The sequence below is a fragment of the Colias croceus genome, chromosome 6 (assembly GCF_905220415.1).
Source record: "Colias croceus chromosome 6, ilColCroc2.1".
In the NCBI taxonomy this organism is placed as follows: Eukaryota; Metazoa; Arthropoda; class Insecta; order Lepidoptera; family Pieridae; genus Colias; species Colias croceus.
Window position 1 is genome coordinate 5,026,855 of NC_059542.1, and position 21,096 is coordinate 5,047,950.

General features: G+C 32.6%; 1 protein-coding gene across 1 annotated transcript in view; it reads right to left on the reverse strand.

Moving 5' to 3' along the window:
* Window positions 1-1,578: 1,578 nt before the first annotated feature.
* LOC123692389 overlaps window positions 1,579-21,096 on the reverse strand; it is an 87,849-nt gene continuing 68,331 nt past the window's right edge. Inside the window, exons 4-15 of the mRNA XM_045637128.1 lie at window positions 19,243-19,304; window positions 18,862-19,029; window positions 17,574-18,541; window positions 17,330-17,498; window positions 7,858-9,094; window positions 7,650-7,783; window positions 7,346-7,496; window positions 6,852-6,981; window positions 4,420-4,586; window positions 4,172-4,291; window positions 3,236-3,306; window positions 1,579-3,022 (exon numbers count right to left, since the gene is read on the reverse strand). Coding sequence (XP_045493084.1) covers window positions 2,341-3,022; window positions 3,236-3,306; window positions 4,172-4,291; window positions 4,420-4,586; window positions 6,852-6,981; window positions 7,346-7,496; window positions 7,650-7,783; window positions 7,858-9,094; window positions 17,330-17,498; window positions 17,574-18,541; window positions 18,862-19,029; window positions 19,243-19,304 — 4,059 coding nt within the window. The 3' untranslated portion in view covers window positions 1,579-2,340. The remainder of the gene's footprint in view (window positions 3,023-3,235; window positions 3,307-4,171; window positions 4,292-4,419; window positions 4,587-6,851; window positions 6,982-7,345; window positions 7,497-7,649; window positions 7,784-7,857; window positions 9,095-17,329; window positions 17,499-17,573; window positions 18,542-18,861; window positions 19,030-19,242; window positions 19,305-21,096) is intronic.

Sequence of the window (21,096 nt, forward strand, 5' to 3'; positions counted from 1 at the left end):
GGTGTTATCAGACTCAAAGCAGCGAAGAAAAAGTTAAAATTATAAAATCACACAATATTCCAAAAGTATGTATGTTTAATTTTATACACATGCGATTCTTTCGAAGTTATGAAAAATAGGTCAGAATAATATTAGTACAATTGAAATGAAATATTTTTTATAGATGTTATGTAATGTATGCTATACTTATATAAAAATAAAACAAATGTCAATTTGGCACAAATAATATATATTTTCTTTATAATTTACAGGATAATTAGACACTCGGACAAATAATTTGATATTTACTAAACAAAAACCGAAAACTATTCAGCAATTATTAAAACTTGTTCTTTTAAATCTTTCAAATATATAAGTAAAATAATTCGTAGTATATTTACATTACTTAACATAGAGATATTTTACTTTATTTTTTTACATACCTTTAATTACTATAAAATTGGCGTTTCATTTAAAACTCAATTATATTTTGTATCGCCCGATTAATTTATTTTATTCATTATACTCATAATATCTATACATTTAAATTATTCAATAATTAAATACACAAAATAATTTTCCGGTTCAAAACTTAAAATGAAACTGTTAATATTATCTACGCTAGCTAGCCAAAAGATTAACAGAGTAAAACTGGATTACCAGCATGTTGAAGATAATTTTATATCTTTTAAAACAAATGCAAAATTTGTCTACGTTGCAACAAACAATTCTCTATTTTAGGACTGTTTAGTAAAATACAAAATTCACTGTTTTTATTACTATAAAACTCATAGTTAGAGCTAAAATTTACTCGATTTTGATTAGAATATCTGACAATTAGCTAATTACGATTGTTTTCTATCAATTCCTATTATTTTCTAATTCTAAATATCTAATGTACAATATTTTATAAGAGAAATGCATAAGACATTAATATCACTAGATGAATCACATCCAATAGATCTTTACGAGCCATACTATATAATAAATAATTTTATTTTGGTCCAAAATTCGAGAATAAACTAACCATAGAAATCCAGAACTGCTCAAATTTATTTTTGACTAAGCAATGTGGAAAAATAATAAAGAGTATTAAATAGTTTTGCTCATAACATTTGAAGATAGCTAGCATAAGACATTGATAAAGTTATAAAGGAATATTACTAGTCTAGGGTGCAATCGTATGTTAAGGTTAACTTATATTACCTACTCCTATAAGGTAATGTGGCAGTATTTTTGACCATTTTTATGATATTTATTATCAATAAAATATTTTATTATATTTATTTCTATGCGAGTACATAATATATTTTTTTACCTCAAATCGAAAAAAACTCGGTTTATTTATCCATTATGCAATAGTTAGTAAACTAAATAATTATAAATAAAAACGTCTTGTTCAAATCTCAAAATTGTTAAAATTGCAGAAATTCTTTAAATATTTGATAAATAATAAAATGCAGAAATTATTATCTCAAATGATGTCAAAGAGCATTATATTATGTGTGCTGTATGTAAAAGATGTACATCGGCAATCTAAATAATACATAAATTACAAATAATATTTTAGGTTGTATCATATGAGAAAATAAACTGACTAAATAACACATATGAGAAAATAAACTGACTAAATAAAAGCTTTGATAACACGTATAAGGATACAATGTGATAAATGCAACAAAATTATTGTTTATTTTTTTTTAATTTCAAATAGTTATAACACCAACAAATAAAGCACAGAAACTTGAAGCATGATACGCATTTTTATCAATGCATAATTGGATATAATATATTTCTATGATACCTAATATATTTTAATTCATTTCTGAATAATAAGTCGTTTCGAATAGACACGTTTATTTATCATTAATTTTGCATTACAACATAACTCGGTATAATGCAATCTACACTAATAGTAGGATAAAGCACTTTAAATATGGTCTTAGCCAATAACGTACTCAATGCACACTTAAAATTTTAATTAATATATTTTATGCTAAATTTTACACACATAAATATTCATACATCGTTTCTTAAAAACATACTGGACGTAATTATTTTAAAATCATCGCACTTTTATTAAATTATTTGATGCCGATTTACAGTTAAATAAATATTAAATGTAAGGCAGCACCTCCAATACAATAACAACAAGACACTAAAATGAACACCGATCGTTAAACTAACATCTGTTCGATGTATCCGCATCAAACAATTTAAGAAAGCCGCAGCTCAACTACTCCGTGCGGTCGCGTAACTACACTCCTTATTATTCACCACGTGAAGAGCTGCAACAATAAGGAATACGAAGTGATTTCCAAAAAATTTATTTCCTTTCCGTAACGCGCTATATTAAACCGCTCAGCCCGGATCTTGTTTGGGGTCCAAATTTGCTCTTTTTTCTTGGAGCGCAGCTAATAACGCTTCCTTCACTTCTCGGTCTGAACTTCGCCACAGTCTTAATAATTCCTCTTCAGACAGTATTGACAGTTCGGATTTGGCTCCCGTAGGAGATACACGAGGATAAGGTGGAGCCGGAGGAATGGTTTCACTTTCCTGAGAAACCATAATTTCTATACTCGCTCGATGACTTGGAGCGTCTATTGTAAGATAGTTGTGATTCTTTTCGGAAACATCTTGATAGGACCTAGTGGAAGAACCTTCAGCTCGTCGTACCATTGGAGAGGGCGATCTCAATCTTGTATTAATATCTGGAGGAGAACTGGTTAAAAAACTGACGTCTCGACTCAATCTCCTACCTATGTTGAGACTTGTCCTTTCGTATATTGAAGCAGAATCTGAACCGAGAACTGAATCTGTACTAAAACGTCGAACGTTGAGTCCAGCGAGACTAGATCTTTTTCTTCGACTTCTAGGGGACCGAAGTTGTCGGGGTGACCTACTTTGGCGAGGTGACCGGCTAGATACATCGGGCGAAGGCGATAAGAACTTTGACTCTGTCATTTCTTCGGATACCTCTGAGGTTTCTATTGCGACATTTTCTTTAATCGAATCCAGTGAATGATCTCGACCTTGTTGAACTCTGATAGAAAAGAAAATCTGTCATTGTAGTTTAACAATAAATACTTAATTCATGTAAATCATGTTATCAAAACAAATATAGTTTATACACTTTTTAGCTACATACTCGGTGAGAAATGCTATCACACAAAATATTCATCGTGAATTGATTTTCAAATAAAATTTTAAATACATACAATTATACTAAGATAGAAAAGGAAAATGAAAGGCTCACCTTCTGATTTCTTGAATCATTTCAAAAAATTGAGCTTTGCTTTTTCTTCGTCTGCGTTGTTCGTGTTCCTTCTGAAACAAACGGCTTTCCTATTGCAATCTGACTTATAAAATAATAAATTGCCATCGAGCCACTCGAATCGTCGGCAAACCCGAGCTAACCGATCGGCTCGATCCATTGGCACTGCGGTGGGATGTTGCATCTCTGTGCGTATTCTACCGCCTGTACAATGGGGAGTGTTCCGAGGAACTTTTTGGCTTAATACCGGCTGCCAAATTCCACAATCGCACTGCACGACACAAGCTCAAGTACCATCCGCACCACCTGGATGAGTGGCTATCAACAACTGTGCGTTTTTCACGGCATTTTCTGCCCCGAACAACAAAATTGTGGAACAGCTTGCCTTCTTCGGTGTTTCCATCTACCTACGATATGGATGCCTTCAAAAAAAGAGCCTACGCGTCCCTCAAAGGCCGGCAAAACAATCGCAAAGTTACCTAACGTTGCAATTGCTATGGGCGGCGGTGATCACCCTCATCAGTACACCGCCCGCTCCTTTGCCGGTTTTAGTATTAAAAAAAAAAAAAAAAAAAAAATTATGTTTAAAATAATTACTTTCTGCCTCGAGTATTTATTAATTCCATCACAAAAAATATTTATTTATTTAAATACTTTATTGTACTGCCCACAAAAATTACAAAAAGAAAACTTATACTAAAAGAAGACACAGCACAGATGACGGCCTTATCACTTATAAGTGATTTCTTCCAGGCATCCAACTAAAGGTGTTATGACATAATAGAAAAAGGAGGTGGGTAAAAAGTATACGCAAAAAATTATGCAATATAATATCTCGAATTTTAAACCAGATACCTATACTATCATGATTAATGATAATTGGACTAAAATGATTAAGGAATAAAATTATACCATTACCCTTTTGACGCTCTTTTGGAAGAGTGAGGTGAAATGCCCTTGACGGATGGTGTTTACAAGCTCTCTCGCTGCATGATGCGGAGACACCAACTCGACACAATTTATGAACCGGTACAATTTCTGAAACAAAATGCAACCATTTAAAATGTAAACAAGTTGTTTCTAACACAGCATACGAATTCAGAAAGTCGCAGTTGTGAGCAATTTGCATTTATATTTGAAAACATATCCCATAAAACCGCACTAACCTGACTAAAAAACATTATGTTCCTACTTCTCCATATTGTTCCCTTCGGTTGGTGGCGTAATATCGGCAATGTATATTTATAAAAAAGGTGCTCCAATATCAATATTAAACAACCTACGACCATTCCCACTCCCAAAAGTATAAATACTCCAGCAACCGCGGCCACCCCTGAAAATAAAAATGTCTCTAAGTTTCAAAAAGTTTCAATTCATTTTTCCCTCACTTTACATTTCCGTTCAATCAAACCTGTTCTGGTAATAAATTTACTACGAACAAACTGGTTTAGTGTAGTTAATGATCTATGAAGTCCACAGCCTTAGTTGTTAGAAATTTATGGCACGTCCGATCGAGCGGTTGCCAAATTGACTGGTGATAATGAAATGGCTTAGCAGAATTGGTTACAAGGACAATTATATGAGCTGTAATTAAGACGTTTCACTAATGAAATAATAATGCTTAGAAAAGCAAGCATTCAAAACAAAAATGTTAATTACTTAATTGGGCTGCGAAACGAATGGAAAATAAATTTTAAAAGTTATTCATAAAGGAGTGCCAGCGTGTATAACAAGGGTAATGTGATAAAGTTTTCGCAGTTCTAGTAAGGTAGATTAATGTCTTCTACACCGTAACGAGGGAAGATGATAAACCGCAGTAAAATTTTCCAACTCCAGTACTAAAGGTACCATGTGACCCAGTTCAGCCATTGACTATAATACACAACACAAGAGGTAGGCACGTAATAATCTTGATTGAGATTATTATCGTGTTCGCTGTTCGAGTATTATATATCAAGTCTATGCATCTTAGAGGAGCTTATTTAAATGCACTTGAAATATAAATCATACATATGTGAAACTAATCCTAAACAACATTAATGTTAAGCCATCCAACTAAATTTGAACCCTGAAGCTTTGTAGCTGCCCCGGGCGAAATGGGACATAGGGGTAAAGTACAAATTTGACCCACCTCAAAACAATATCGTTGAGCAACATATCAAATGAAATATATACCTAACAAATATTAGTTTAAACGAGTTTAATGTTGTTTATTTAATAATTAATTTCAAAACAATGGTCTAATGTATGTTTATGTAGGTATCTAATTATTCATGGCATTTATATTTTTATATTTTCTATCAACAAAAGATGAATGCTTATAGTGTTTCGCTTTTTAAATTCGTAAACCCATTCTTTCTCGATCTTACAGGAATTTATTTTACGAATAAATAATAATCATAGTTTTACCTTTATTTATTGAGATAGTTTTAAAATATTATTATATTACTTACTGTCTTATGTGTTCAACTAAAAATACAGATCAAGTTAAATGTTTCAACAAAAAATATTTTTATAACAACAATTATCGCGGTTTTATTATTTTACTGTTTATATAAATAATGATGGTAACAATTCATATTATCATAAACGAAGGTAATGCATACCACTCAATTCTCGAGTTGAGTGCCCATTTCAAGAGAAGTGAATCGTTAAAAGAAAAATGTAATCCACTTGGCAATCCACGATAAGTTATTCTGTTCCACTTGATACTATATTTGCATTAAGAATATTTTATACTTTATATCGAATACTTTAAAGTTTCATGAATAATCATCGAATTTAAAATTTTGTACTCTCGAATAAAAACCGTGTCATTAAAAAGGAAATGGCTTTATTCTGTTGGATGAAAATGTTTTCACGAACGAGTTGTACAAGTCCTTTCATGCAGATCTCGGATTTGCGACACACAAATGTAAGCGCAATGTCGCCGAATTTCACCTTGTTTCACTTTTAATTTTCTGTGCGTCTATTCTCCGGATTATCCTGAGTGAGAGGTAAATACACTTTACGTGCCATCTCATTTTTTCAGCGATAAATTCCATGTTTAATCTTTTAGGTTGACTCGTGGTAATATCGGCCCCTCGCGTGCCGAGGGGTTGGATTAACGTAAGGGTGGTGATAAATCCTAATGAAATTTCCGCCAAAGAAACAGATGTAGACGTCGTCGAAATATATCAACGATGTTCTATTTAAATTCATAGAGTGTGACTTTCCGTTCGGCATAAACAAATACATGATTCCATTACATGATTTATATTAAATCCTAGGTTTAAAATAGAACATAAATAATAATAATTATTTATGTTAAAAGTTAAAGTATAATTATTATTATTTATCAAATGTAGACATTAAAACAAATATATCACTATAATGTTCACGCAATTCATAAATTTTAAATTTATAGAAAAAGTCACGAGTCTTCTACTTATAACTCGCATTAAACCATTACATTACCAAAACCTACTTAAAACGTTATAATTGGTACATATAACACAAATTAAAATTGTGTACTCAGCAGTTATAAAATATTGATCATGAAATTTCATTTACGACTAGAAATTATTAATCATATTTGTAAACTTAGTTGTAATCTTACCCAGAGGTTTCGGTTGAATACCATAATCCGGACTAAGCTTGAAACACGGTAATGCTCCATACCACTTTTCTGTTAATATGTCCATGTAACCATTCGATGAATATTTAGCGATCACAGCTGATACACTGTCCTAAAAATATACAACGTTTATACTGAAGTTAATCATTATTTAAGGAGAAAAAAATTGGTACTACAAATATAGCCCCCCCTTCTGGCATCTAAAGTTGAGCACATTTTCTTACAAGATACGAATGCTTATGAGAGTTTAATATCTGTGGGCTGGAAAAGTTATTTTGTGGATAAGATAAAATGATGTATAATCTTGCGAATGTAAGCTATATGACATCGACTATCGATCACACCATTAGCAGCCTTGCGTCATCAATCTTTCCTTGCTAAAATCCGAAGTCGTTCCCCTGTCACTCAACCGGCCTATTTACGTACTTCGTCAAAATATGCCTCACTTAATACTAGTCAGTAAAAGTATTTTATACCTTTAATGGAAAGCCCTTAGCCATGCCGATAGCATAAGTGTCGTCGGTGAGGGAATGCTCTCCGACCCGCTGTAGTTTACATCCGTGATCTGTTGCACGGTAATAATCTAGCACAGGTGTATCAGCTATCAAAAGGTCCAATGTTCCATTTCTGTACAACGGAAAATAACGTTATTTGTTTGCAATTTAATTGTAAATCTTCTAAGAAGTGAGGTATGAAGTGTTTTAACGTGGGTGTGAAAGTTCACTACACTTTCCACCTACGTAGAAAGGATAATGAATCGTATATTTCACAAATATTTACCTAAGTCTTTCTATACCCTCTTCAATGTCTTGAATACCGTATCGTCGCATTTGTTGAGCCAATTGAGGATTATTTCTCTGTACATAGTACTCGGCTGCAGATGATCTTGGAGTACCCACTTTTAATGTTAACCACTAGAAAATAATAAATATTTATGACAAACTGCAAAAAATAGTCATAGTGATATATCGTATGTAAAATCACTTACGTTACTTCGTCCTTGAAATTCATCGACAGCGTTGTGAAAAAATAATCCTGCTATAAGAGCAGCTATGTTAGCTGTATAGCTGGCTACGAAAATAACAGAGAATCCGCCCCAAACATTTATAAGAAATTTATTAGGCCAACTTTTCGGTGCCTTAAATGCAACTAAATGTCCACAAAGTAACCCCCACATGACCCATAAAGCACTCGATATACTAAAGTTTTTAGATCTTTGACGTCCCCATGGATTCAGGCCAAATGGTGAAAGCCATTCGTATATAGCTACAGCAATAGCGGTTATATTTAGTGATGTGAAAATTGCAACCCATAGCTCTGGTGAAAATGGCAAAAGGAATGCGAGTAACGGTATATCAGGCCTCTGGTTGGGTGCAGCTAAAATTGATATCCCGCTAAAAAAATACGGCTGACTGAAGTCTACAACTTCTGCTCTTGCTGATGAAACACTCAGGGCGGCAAATGACATATGTGCAGCACCAGAAACCAAATCCCCAATTATACCATCCCATTTTTGTCGATCTTCGTCAAAACTGTCTTCTGACACATATTGTACATTGCCTTTATGCAATGTCTCGTAACCTCTACGATACTGCGAACGATAATTTTCCTCATTGGACATGTATTCATTGACTGTATTTGAATTTTCATATATCTTTTGAAATGGCTTCATATGCTTTCTCGATCCGTACAACCCATCCTCAACTATGTATAAATGAAAATCAAATTCAAGTTCTTGTGCGATATTTTCTAAAAGATCCATTGCAAGGCCGTAACAACAATGCGTTGCCATTTTTGAATCTGTATCTGGCTTTGGAGTAGGCATAAAGAAATCTTCTCTCATAGGTTCACTTTCTCTACCCGGAACAAATGCAAGAGTAAGGTTATCTCTATCGGATGTCTGCGGTCGATGACAAGGTAAGCCTCTGAGACATTGACCATCTTCATCAAGCTCGCCTTCCATAACAAATGGTGGAGCTAGGGCTGTCACAACACGAAATATGGTACGAGCGCCTGTAGATTGTCCATGTGCCACCAATCGACCGCCAGGCCAAATAATAGTATGCAACTTAACTGTACGACCAATGATATGCCCAACCTGTCTCCACTTATTACCTCCTTCTGGATTCGGTACCAAATTAAGAAACGCAAACTGTGCCATTAATGATCTTTCTGGGTATTCTGATCCACCATCTAAAACTGCAGCAGTATTTATCCTCATTTCTCTGAAAATAAAACACACATTGAATAAAATTGCAATGCTATTCGTACGCTACAGTAAGTCAATAAAGACGTGCGCTATAAACTTTGATTGCAAAGTATATTTTCAGTTACAAATAAGATGCCATGTCAAGTCTTATCACAGATAAACTTTTACGCCAACATTACCAGGAGTGTAGCGCGAAGTTGAAAAGTTAGGAATGAATGGGTTAAACTAACAGGGGCAGTTGTTGAGGTAACTTAGCTTTTACAGTGGGTTAAAAGATACGTCTGTAATTCCTCGAATACTTTTAAAGTAAGACCATTAGGTACCCTCTACATAAATCTTAAGTTATCTTCATATGGAGATAGCTACGTTATTTATCGCACATTCGATTTTGTTAGAAAATATTTCGCAAATATTATCATCATACAGGACGCACGGTGCTTCGAACGGTGGTTTGTATCTGACATATTCAAGCAGCTTTTGTCTGTAACCGAAAGGGGAACAATGTGCGACGGCTATGAATTCAAACTTTTACGCTAACCTAGATTTTGAGCGGTTAATTATTCATTTTGACTTCGACGTTACTCAGGACAAAAGGTCAAAATTTTCTTTAATCTTCTATTCCTTTTCTTCGGTTTTATTTTTTTACCTTTAAAATTAAGAGCGATATAGTAAAAGGAAAGGGTGGAAAATGTATTTTAAGTTACTTAACTTCAGTTAGAATAATGTCGATACTTTCAATTTAAACCCAAGCAAAGGCGATCCAATATATTACGAAATAAAAAGTGCCTAATCTGTTTTACAAAGCATTCCCGAGCTGACCTATAAAGGCGGCCTAATTCCATGATAAACTGAAAAACTATTGGCGTCAAGTCATGTCGATGGTCCGTAGTCATTGTGTCGAGTCAGCGGGCACAGCCTGGCTGTCGGCCAAAATTAGCTTCCGTTACAACCATCGTTTTATTGTAATACAATATGAGCAAACTGCTTTTTATACAATCGTTCATCATTACTTTTATTAATAGTTTATTAATTAAACAATTAATTTTCACTTAAATTACATTCCTGTGTGTTTGTGGTCTCATCATCATCATCAGCCCATATACGTTCCCACTGCTGGGACACGGGCCTCCTATGAGGGTACAGGCCATAATCCACCACGCTGGCCAAGTGCGTGTTGGCGGATGACATATGTCGTCGAACTTTTTAATTCTTCGACAAGTCGGTTTCCTCACGATGTTTTCCTTCGCCGTTCGAGCAGTGGTGATGTTACAACATACGCAGATAAATTGAAAAATCAATTTATTTCCTGCGCGCTCGCCTGGTCTCTAACCGAATTCTGGTCGATTTTCGAATCGATAAGTCTTCGGTCCGAGGTCTCACCACTGAGCCACCACTGCTCAGACTCAGTTTGTGGTCTAGGTACCTACTAACTATAAACAGAGGACATTTTAAAATATGTTGAATATACCTACGTGAGATTTATCTTGGACATTACTACATACAAACATATTGATTAATTAAAACCGAACGGAGAATGAATTTTATCGAAATATATTACGATACTAAAAGCCTTTTTACTCGAAAATAATTAATCTATAAAAAAATAATGGCTATTTTGAATAATTTAAGGTGAGTAATTAGGGAGAAAAGACAAAAAGTTGATAAGTTATTCATGGACTAATTATACGTTTTTACTATCTCAGAATAATATTTAAGTAATTTGATAAGGAAAAATAACGTAATTTTTATATAAGTATTAAGTAAATTATTTTTTTACAATTATAATGCAACAGTACCTTATCCCGAGGAAAGTCAAAACAAATGAGTAGTCGCAAATGCTAAAATAATATTATCTGAGGCATTATGTTACAGAGGTTCGCTAGTCAAGATAATATTGATATTATTTTGAAATAACGGTCCAATATAAATACATAAAGAATAATTTATATTCCATTATTATGAGCTTTCAGCGAAAGCTATTTATTACATCTATATAAAACAAACATAAAAATTCAAAACTTTTCACTAAATAGCTGTTTTCAAACAGATTATTGGCAAAAGAATTTATCAAGCCACCGAAGTTTCGAAGTGAAGCAATCTAACTGCCAACTAGTACAGAAGATGCAATTAATACATGTCGCCAAGATAGGAAATCCGTTCCGAAGCGATAAACTTTTATTTCTCTTTTGACGAACGTGCTTATCATTAATTCACTTTTAGTTTTATTTATTGGCTGTATACGATCCAAATAGATTTTGAAAAAAAAATGTTAAAGAACCAAATTCTATTATTTAAAAGAGAATGTACAAAATGGCCTACTGTTTGCTTTTAGTGGTATTTCTGTATAGCCGAAAAGAAACATCATAAAACTTTTAAAGAGGTATTGAGGCTGCCTCGCCTTTGTTAAAAGAGTAAACAAAAATAACGCTCTTTATAAGTCAGTCCGCCGTTCTTAAAAAGAAATAATTGCATTTTACGATTTCCCGCGAAGGAAACAAATACATAACAAATCAATTATGTTTAGGGCTGATTTTTCAATCATTGGTTAAATCTTATCCGTCCAATAAAGTATTACACAATAATATACAGATGACACCTAAAAACTTTCAAAAAGTGGGCAAGTAACACATTTTTAAAATGGTTGTTTAATACGATATTCGATGAATAAGTTTTAACTAAGGGTTGAAAAATCGGCCCTTAAATAAGTAAGTCGTTATTTGTGAATTAACTACAATGAAGAAATATAAATACAAAGCATTACAAAAACTCAATAGATATGTATTATTTCATAGTCGTGTTTTTTGCAATTTTAATGCGAAATGAAGTAGAAAAATTTTACAAAATTTTAGTGACGTCATTCAGCAAGTTCCGACCAGCAAATAATAGAAATGCTATTCGATTTTAATGAAGCATTCTTTTCTTTACAATTACAATGACAATATTTTCAATGCCTCCTCCTAAAACATTTTAAGCACAAAACGAAAGCATTAATTTCTTAACACACTACAAGTAAGCAACACGGCGAAATCCCACTTTCTTGTTTGATATTCAAGTATTTCGCTATTCATTCAAAATTCATAAATCAACATCATATGTGCGAGTAATTATATACAGCTGAAACCACAAACCTCTATTGTGCGTTAGTAAATAGGTAACGGAGCAAAAGTTTCATGCAATACAAGCAACCCTTTTTACATATTTTATAGGCCGTGAAACGGAGGCATAAATAATGTAATAATGAACGTGACATACGTGGGATATAAATTACATATTTTTATACGAATCTTGAAAAATAGGTGTGAAATGTATTTAGAATTCTTTTGCGCTACCTTATATTATTTGTATGTGATTTTTTTTCTGCTATTTTATGCTTAAGCAATTTTGAATTATCAATAGGATATCTATAGCCTAGTTAGTTTTATTATTAAATGAGGTAACATTACAAATTGTATTGCTATTATTTTCATATCTGTATTTCGACAATGGAGTTAATATTAATAAATATAAATTGTCCGTATTTATGCAAAATGGAACCACTCGACAAATTTGCTTTTTTACGTTTCTTGAAGAATACTCATTTAAAAGTGGTCTAAATTTATATACAAACAAGAACCACATGATTTTTACCTTGGAAACAAGGTATACTAAAAGCAGAAAGGAACCACCAGCAGCAACGAATAATACATATGAAGCAAAACCGAACCACAGCACCACGGGACTGCTTTGTTCAAACAAATAAACGATATTACTATCATGTCATTTTATACAAAACAGATCCGCACATACTTGGTACCATTATACATTACACATATTTCTATTAATAACAATTATTTTTAATACACAAAATGGAACCAGGTTTCTGTGGTATGGTTATGCGTAAAATAAATTCATAATTTAATTGTAATTTTTTATTGCAAAATAAAACCACAAGCATTCGGTTCTATCATGCATAAATAAATATTGTAAAACATCCAGAAACCCATCATCGCTATACGGTACCAAATGCCTTGACTTGTGCACAATGCAGAATGCTTCTCATCTTTAAACAACGTATTTCATTACGTCTTAAATAGCTCAAAGTGCAAAACTCCAATTTTTAAAGTAAAACGTCGAACATCTGTCAATATAGGTGACATTCAGCGAAGTATTTCGAATACGTGACGGTCTTTATTTTATTTTGTAATCTAAGCGTGACGGCCGTTTTTTTTTCTCCGCGAAGTAGGTAAGTTCTATTGTTTTTGTTAATTACCTTTAAAATTTAATGTGAAAATGTTTAGTAATAAATAAATAAGGAAGCAATTGGTAAGAAAAGCATTGGAGACGAACACCGAAGATAATAATAAAGATACAACGGGTAAGTAGTTTTATTTAATGCATTTAAGTACTTATTGAATCTATGAGATGCAGGTATGTACGCTTTATCCACTTTTGATTAATTCCCGAGTGTGGAGTGATTTTAAAAAGATAATTCATTAATTAGTAAGTACAAGGGGAATCCTGTGTGGATTTACGTATTTTAATTTTTAACGACACTGTTTTTGTTCACGAAGGCGAGTCGAATTATTAAGAGTCATTTTGTTACGATTCATCTGTCATTGTGAGATGAAGCTACTAAACCCTGTTTTAAAAACAACTGTCGATGATCTAGGTATCTACCTACTATTTTGGTAAAATACGTTTAGATTCAGATTCAGTACAGTACATTCAGCGCATAATATATTTATTTGTTTGATTTTAAAAGTCGCGCTGCCACTGTTTTGACCGGAACAAGGCCCTAGCCCGCGAAATTGAAAATTTTAACAAGTTTGTTTAATTTTTTGCTAGGTTTGGTCACTGTTGCGTGTGATTTTTAGGGTTCCGTACCCAAAAGGTAAAACGAGACCTTATTACTAAGACTCCGCTGTCCGTCTGTCCCTCTGTCTCATGAACTGTGATAGTTAGACAGTCGAAATTTTCATAGATGATGTATTTCTGATGCCGCTGTAACAACAAATACTAAAAAAACTGAATAAAATAAATATTTAAGAGGCTCCCATACAATAAACCGTGATTTTTTTGCCGTTTTTATGGATAATGGTACGGAACTCTTCGTTGCACGAGTCCGACTCGCACTTAGCCAGTTTTTTGTACATGGCGCATAACCTATACAACATACTTAGTCGTCTAGTAGGGACACGGCTTTATAAGAACTAACGTCTACGTATAAAAGCCACACGGCTTTATTGTTTTGATTTAAAGCTTTTTTCTTTTTATTACAGAAGATAACGAAGAACCTTATACGTCGATGCCTCTGGAGAAGCTTTCTTCACCTTCAAGCGATATTCAGGCCATATTACATCTCATTCCACAATATGCACAGAGTTTTTATAACAATCTTATTAGTGATGATGCAATAGAAGACCACATAGATGGACTAGACACGGTGGATTTTGAAATCCAATTTGATGATAACGTCGAATAAACGTCCTCTATATGTATTATTTTATATATCTTTTTAATTAAAGCTTTATTCCGATATTATAAATACATAGTTTCATTTATATCATTAAATTCCTGGGTTGTGGTTCTTTTTTGTATAAGAGAAAACCTATCAATTGATAAATGTTAAAAGGAACCACATGCACATTTTCTTAATTATCTAGAAAGTTTAAGAGTATTCAGAGCAAATTTATATACACATACTTAAATAAGTAATTTATCAATGAATTTAAATAAAATAAATATTAATTTTACTTCATCTAACAGAGCTGCAAATGTTTTTGTAAATCCTTTGATATCTCAGAAGTGCGTTTTTGCTGGGTGGTTCCTTTTTGCTTAAATACGGACAATTACACAAATGTTCTTAACGTACCATGTTTACTTTTTATAAAATATAGCAACTAGAATTAACAGAGTTTATTCAATGTTAGAAATACGTTAGCAAAATTACAGGCAATATTTCGTTGTAAATGAACTGACCCACGTTGTAAATTGAGAAAACATTCCCAGTTCGTGTCACATGCATGTAAATGGAACCAGGCTCGCCACTTATGGAATTTGTTTTTGTGAGCCTTGTCTAGTTTATTGTTTTTTGGAAACACGTGTCTTTAAATCGAGCTAACCTTTATTCCGAAACTGGAATAAAAACTCAAATTTTGCAGTGTTCTGTTATGATTTTTAAACGTAGAGTAATAATCTGTAAAAATATATAAAATAGCATTGAAATGATGAATGATTAATGATGTATGAAAACAACATACTGAAAAATGCAGTTGAATAAAATATATTAAACTATGTTTTTGTTTCATTTTCAAAGCTTAGCATAAGTGGCAGATAAACTAACAAATAAACAACAACATAAAGAGTTTTCCGTAATATAAAATATCTAAAACAAAAGTTTCAAGATTCTACTTACCTCATTAAAGATAATTTGAACTTTTCTTTATGATAATAGGTATCAATAATGAAATCCATACTAATATTATAAATGCGAAAGTAACTCTGTCTGTCTGTTACTCAATCAAGCCTAAACTACTGAACCAATTTTCATGAAATTTGGTATGGAGATATTTTGATACCCGAGAAAGGACATAGGCTACTTTTTATTCCGGGAAAATGACGCAATCCCGGAAATCCCACGGGAACGGGAACTATACGGGTTTTTCTTTGACTGCGCGGGCGAAGCCGCGGGCTGAAACCTAGTATAACTATTTACCTACTAAACATAAAAAAAACAATAAATTTTCAATTATAAAATTCATTAAACGTTTCACATTATTCCACATAAATCTATTTCCAGATACAAAATAATCAAATTAGACGCTCACGCTATCATAGTACATTATATATTTTATAAACATATTCACGTAGAACTCAATTTCACTTTGTTAAGTTCCACGAATACAGACTATAGAGAATTTAATAGAATAGGATTAAATAAATCGAAAACAACTCTTGTATCTATAATATAAAAATGAGTCCCAAAATGTGTTGGTAAGCGCATAACTTTAGAACAGCTGAACCGATTTCTTTAATTCTTTTTTTATTATATTTTTTGAAGTACGAGGATGGTTCTTATGTAGAGAAAACGTGAATATGTACCACGGGCGAAGCCGGGGCGGACCGCTAGTTCAAAATAAAAATGAGTTAATGAAGATTCAGTACATTATTGTATAGTTATTGTGTGGTTATATCGAAAGGAAAGTCCTGAAAACAAGGTTTTATTGCGTAATGCAAGGCTCTGATATAAACCGGCCATCCTTCGACTAGAGATAGAGGGACATAAAAGTAATCTTGTGTCGTTCACGGACCAGCTAGTCAATTTGCTTTTACGATGATGCTCTACGCTTGTTTCCATTCCATTTTCTACATTATACATTTGGAGTTAGCGGTGAGAATTGAATGGTGATTAAAAGATCCTCTTGATTTTTTGTAATAGAATTATGTACGATACAGGAAATAAGGCTTGACAATGGAGGAATAAAGAAAATAGCATTGTGACTTGTACAATTAATTGCATTATGCATACTCTCGTAAATGTATAAAAAATTTATCACGTCTAAACACGATAGTGTATATAGATATACATATTTATACGTAATTTTCACTAAATTATAACAAAAAAGAAAATAACAAGATAATTAATATTCTAAAGATATTTTCTGTTTTATTTTGCTAGAAACACCTCATTTTTTCTTTTTTCTAACCAAATTCCGCAATTTTTTCGAAATTTGTACAACAACATACTAAGACCTGTTATTTTTAATAATTTTTAATAGATACATATCTCACTTATACATAAAATCATCAGAAAAACCGTTCAATCTTATTTAATTAAATGTCGAGTAATATAACGAAAAGAGGATCAAAGCCCGAAAAAAGTTTCTCATTATTGTCATAATAAGAAGCCGCAAAGCAAAATGATCCATCAAGCGCAACGTAATCAGTCAGGATGGTCCTTAATTTAAGGCTTATAAGAAAAAATCCCTAGATTATCAGGATGGATAACTATTTTTCTTTACGATAACGTAAACATTTTTTGTTTTCAATTAAGCAATGATAGATTGTACTGTAAACTTTATGGTAAACTTATACTTTTATTTAATTATGGCCAGGTAATACCCAAATACCCTAAATTTTCAAATATTTCAAATGTTTTGTGCGTTTTGGGAATTTATTATTACCTGTTATTGTTTATTAAATATTTTTCATATTATGGAAAAAAATTCATATTATACTAATGTTAAATAAATCTTAAATAATTTGTACATACCTTACAAATTCTAATGAAAAATCGGTAGCTACATCACTAGTTTCTTCCCAGCAAGAAGCAGTTGCGTCGCTTAGGAATTGAGCTTGGGCGGACCACGCGTCGCATGCGTATAGCACTCTCCTTAGAGCTCCTATTATCAGTCTAACTGCATTGTGTATGAATACTTCATCTATTAAATTAAAATTTTGATTAGTATCCAAAACAAATTATAAAGATAATATTAATTAAAAATTGATAATCTTACCTATTTTCATAGGTTCTGGATGTAAAGCCAAGAGTCCTATTGGTAAACTGTTCAACGTTTCCGTTACATTGTCTTTAACATCAATAATTGGTTCATCCATTATAGGATCCTCAACTAAAGGATCGTTCCTCTTTTTAGCCGTATTCCTAATATTAGTCGAAGTATGCACCGTGGGATTCATCAAGAAATCACTAATATCACTTGAAAAAGATAATCTACTTATAAGATCTCCACTACTTCTCTCCTCGCTTCGTTTCAACACATCATTACTTTCATACATATCACGTACACTTATACTATTTACATATTTATTAAATGATTCATTTTTTAACTTACTAGAACTAGTTTGCCTACTTTTATTTCTGTCGAGGGAAGACTTGCTTTCCTTCTCGACAGAATTTTTTTCAATTTTAGAAGTTTCAACGCCTTTATTATTTACATTATAATTCCTTATACTCTCAGAACTAATATTGCTACTACTTTCATATGATTGACTAAAATTTACATACAACGATTTATTATTAATGTGCGTTTCTGTCTTATTAATATTCCTTATAATACGACGAATGAAGGAGTTACTAGATTTATTCATTACAAAATAACCAGCATCCTTGATGAGCGTTTCGCGGGAAACCTTTTTCATTAACGTATTGACAATTCTTGTTTCCTTCACTGTGTTATTATTGTCAATATAATCTTTTTTAATGCGTTCGAAGCGATCAAAACCAATCGTCTCGTCTTCAAATTTTTCAGCATCTGAATAGTTTTCGGAGCGCTGAGCATATTGCGTTCTATTATAACTATCGTGAAAAACATTAAATTCTCTAGAAGCATCAATCCAAAGCCAAAAAAAATGTCCATCAAGCATGTTGAGACGCTTAGCTTCATTTGTTATCAGCTTGGCATATTTCACATCGCATATCATAACGACAACACCTCGTGTCAACCTTGATATATCAGCCAACCGCCTGCATAAATAAAAAGTGTTACTTATCACCTCGTAGATAGACCTTTTATTGTATTTTATTTTTATGATTTGATGAAAATCACCGTGTATTCACGATTTTTCATGGCTGCATAAAGTTGTCGCAAAATTTGTAAGTTTCTTTAAACAACTTCACACTCTAACTTGTCACGAAAATAAATTTATGGAAATTTGCTTTCAAACTGCTCTACAGAATTTAAAGTTTTTGCCACGGCTGCATTATTTGACTAAGAATTTCATGTATTGTGTTTAAATTTTTTGCTTTTTATTGGATAGAAAATGAATGTACAGTTATAAACGTACCTGAAAACAGCACGACGTGAACGACTTGAAGGAAGCGGAAGCCATTTAGGATTAAGCGGTTGAGCGTTGAGTATCGAAGATAGATCTTTCCTTAGGGACAAAGTTAAGTAAATATCCTCCTCGGTAAGTAACGTGAAGGCATGCCAATGCGTGTGTAGGAGAGTTGCCCTGTGGGGAATAAACTTTTTGAGTTTGCCAAATAAAACATACATTACGATTTATCAAAAAATATGGAACACGTATATTTATTACGGAAAAATATTAAAGGTATCAGATACTTACAAAAAATTAGAGTAAACATTTTTAATCAATCCAATTTTGGTTCTAAAGTTATTCTGAGCGATTCATATAATAGAAACAACAATATAATATAAAAATTACCTGAGTGCATGTAATGTTTCCCTTATTGTGATTTCGAGACGAATTTCCAAAGTCAGCATATCCTAAAACAAGTGGTAGCGATTATTGTAACAATTATGACGTGACACGCCTCTGGTGAAAAAGGTTATTAATTCACGTCACACTGTAATCGTCGCTAAAGCACGTTATGAATGACTGTCATTTTTTGTAAAAATTCACAATTTTTTCCCTGAGAACACGTTTGTATAGTACAAAGTTTTATAATAATGGAGCTCATTATTGAACTAGATGGTTTGTAGTGAAATTGTAATTACATTCAATGTCTTTTAAATTATAGTGATACAAATAACAATTTCAAGTAAATTGAACCAAATGTGGTTACTAATAGATTCTGTAAAACACAACCACGCATCACACATGTCATTGCCGTAACCACAACGTCATGTTGTTCAATTGGCCAAATTACGAACGACGTATTTTCGCCGCATAGTATTAAACCTCATTTTCTTTAGTATACGGAAGTTTGTAAATGTATTGTGAGACATATGAAGTGAGAGAAGAATAAATAAGTAATATATAAAGTCTCTCGACGTTGCAAGTAAATAGATTGTCTCTTGCATGTGTGTATTATTAAAAGAGTATCAGAATCGTGAAACTAGATTAATCTATCAAAATCAAGGGTTTAGATTTTAGGCTCTTTTAGATAAGTACAAACGTAGGCTTGATATGTAATGAATTAGTGACGATCTTGCCGAATAGTATCTTCACTACATACCTAGTATAAAACAAAGTCGCTCTCTCTGTGCCTATGTTTGCTTAAATCTTTAAAACTACGCAACGGATTTTGATGCGGTTTATTTTAATAGATAGAGTGATTCAAGAGGATTTAGTGCATAATTTATTAGGTTTTAGACAAAGCAGGCGAAGCCACGGGCTAAAAGCTAGTAATGCATAAAATAAAAAAAAAACAATAAACAATTAAAATAAAGTTACTTTATAATCTTTAATGTAGTTATTCAGAACTACTAAAATAATAGAATGTTTCAATTTATAAACATAACAAAATACAAGGATTCCTCTCGAATGCAGACTGAATTTTTGAGGTTTCGAACAAATAACTTTCATACAAAGGAGCTAGCTCTCACAGGAAGCCTTAAAACTTATTGCAACATGTTACCTATTTAGTACCTATACTTAAATTAAATTCTGTATCCTGGGTATACATAATATTTGCGCTAATTGAAATATTAAAACTGCGCAACGTGACCAAAAAGACCCGAATAAATTAGATATTATTTTTTATCTCCTACTATTTACCTCCGTACAAACTTGTAACGGCATTACCATTTTTATTCTCGTAGTAACATTCATATTACGCGGTATTACGAGCCAGATACGAGTACATAATATCACTGCAAATGACGAATAAAAAGCATATCACGTTTTATGTGAAAGATATCCACGTTGGAATATACTATCAAGCATTGTTGATATTGAAGCCACATTTAAATTATTGTCTCTTGTGTGTACAAAAATAACGAAAAATACAATATTTTTCAACATTAGTTTTTACTTTTTATTACGAAAATAAATTTACATTTCATTTTTCTGAATGAAATAACAACGGCTTTACATAAAGAGTTTCACACTGTTTTTCCTGCAGATAATAGGCAAAACCTTCTCGCTTTGTTTACCACAAATCACAACCTAATGAAAGCGAGAAAGTACTCCGCCCCCGCAGAAGACCGGCGCCAATTGAGTTTTAAAGGAATAATTACGTTTTGCCTGGTCAATGGAAACGGGGTTCAAATGCTATTCCCTTCCTTGTCGTTTCCTGCAATTCCTTTTTTCCTTCGATACGACAAATTGCCGACG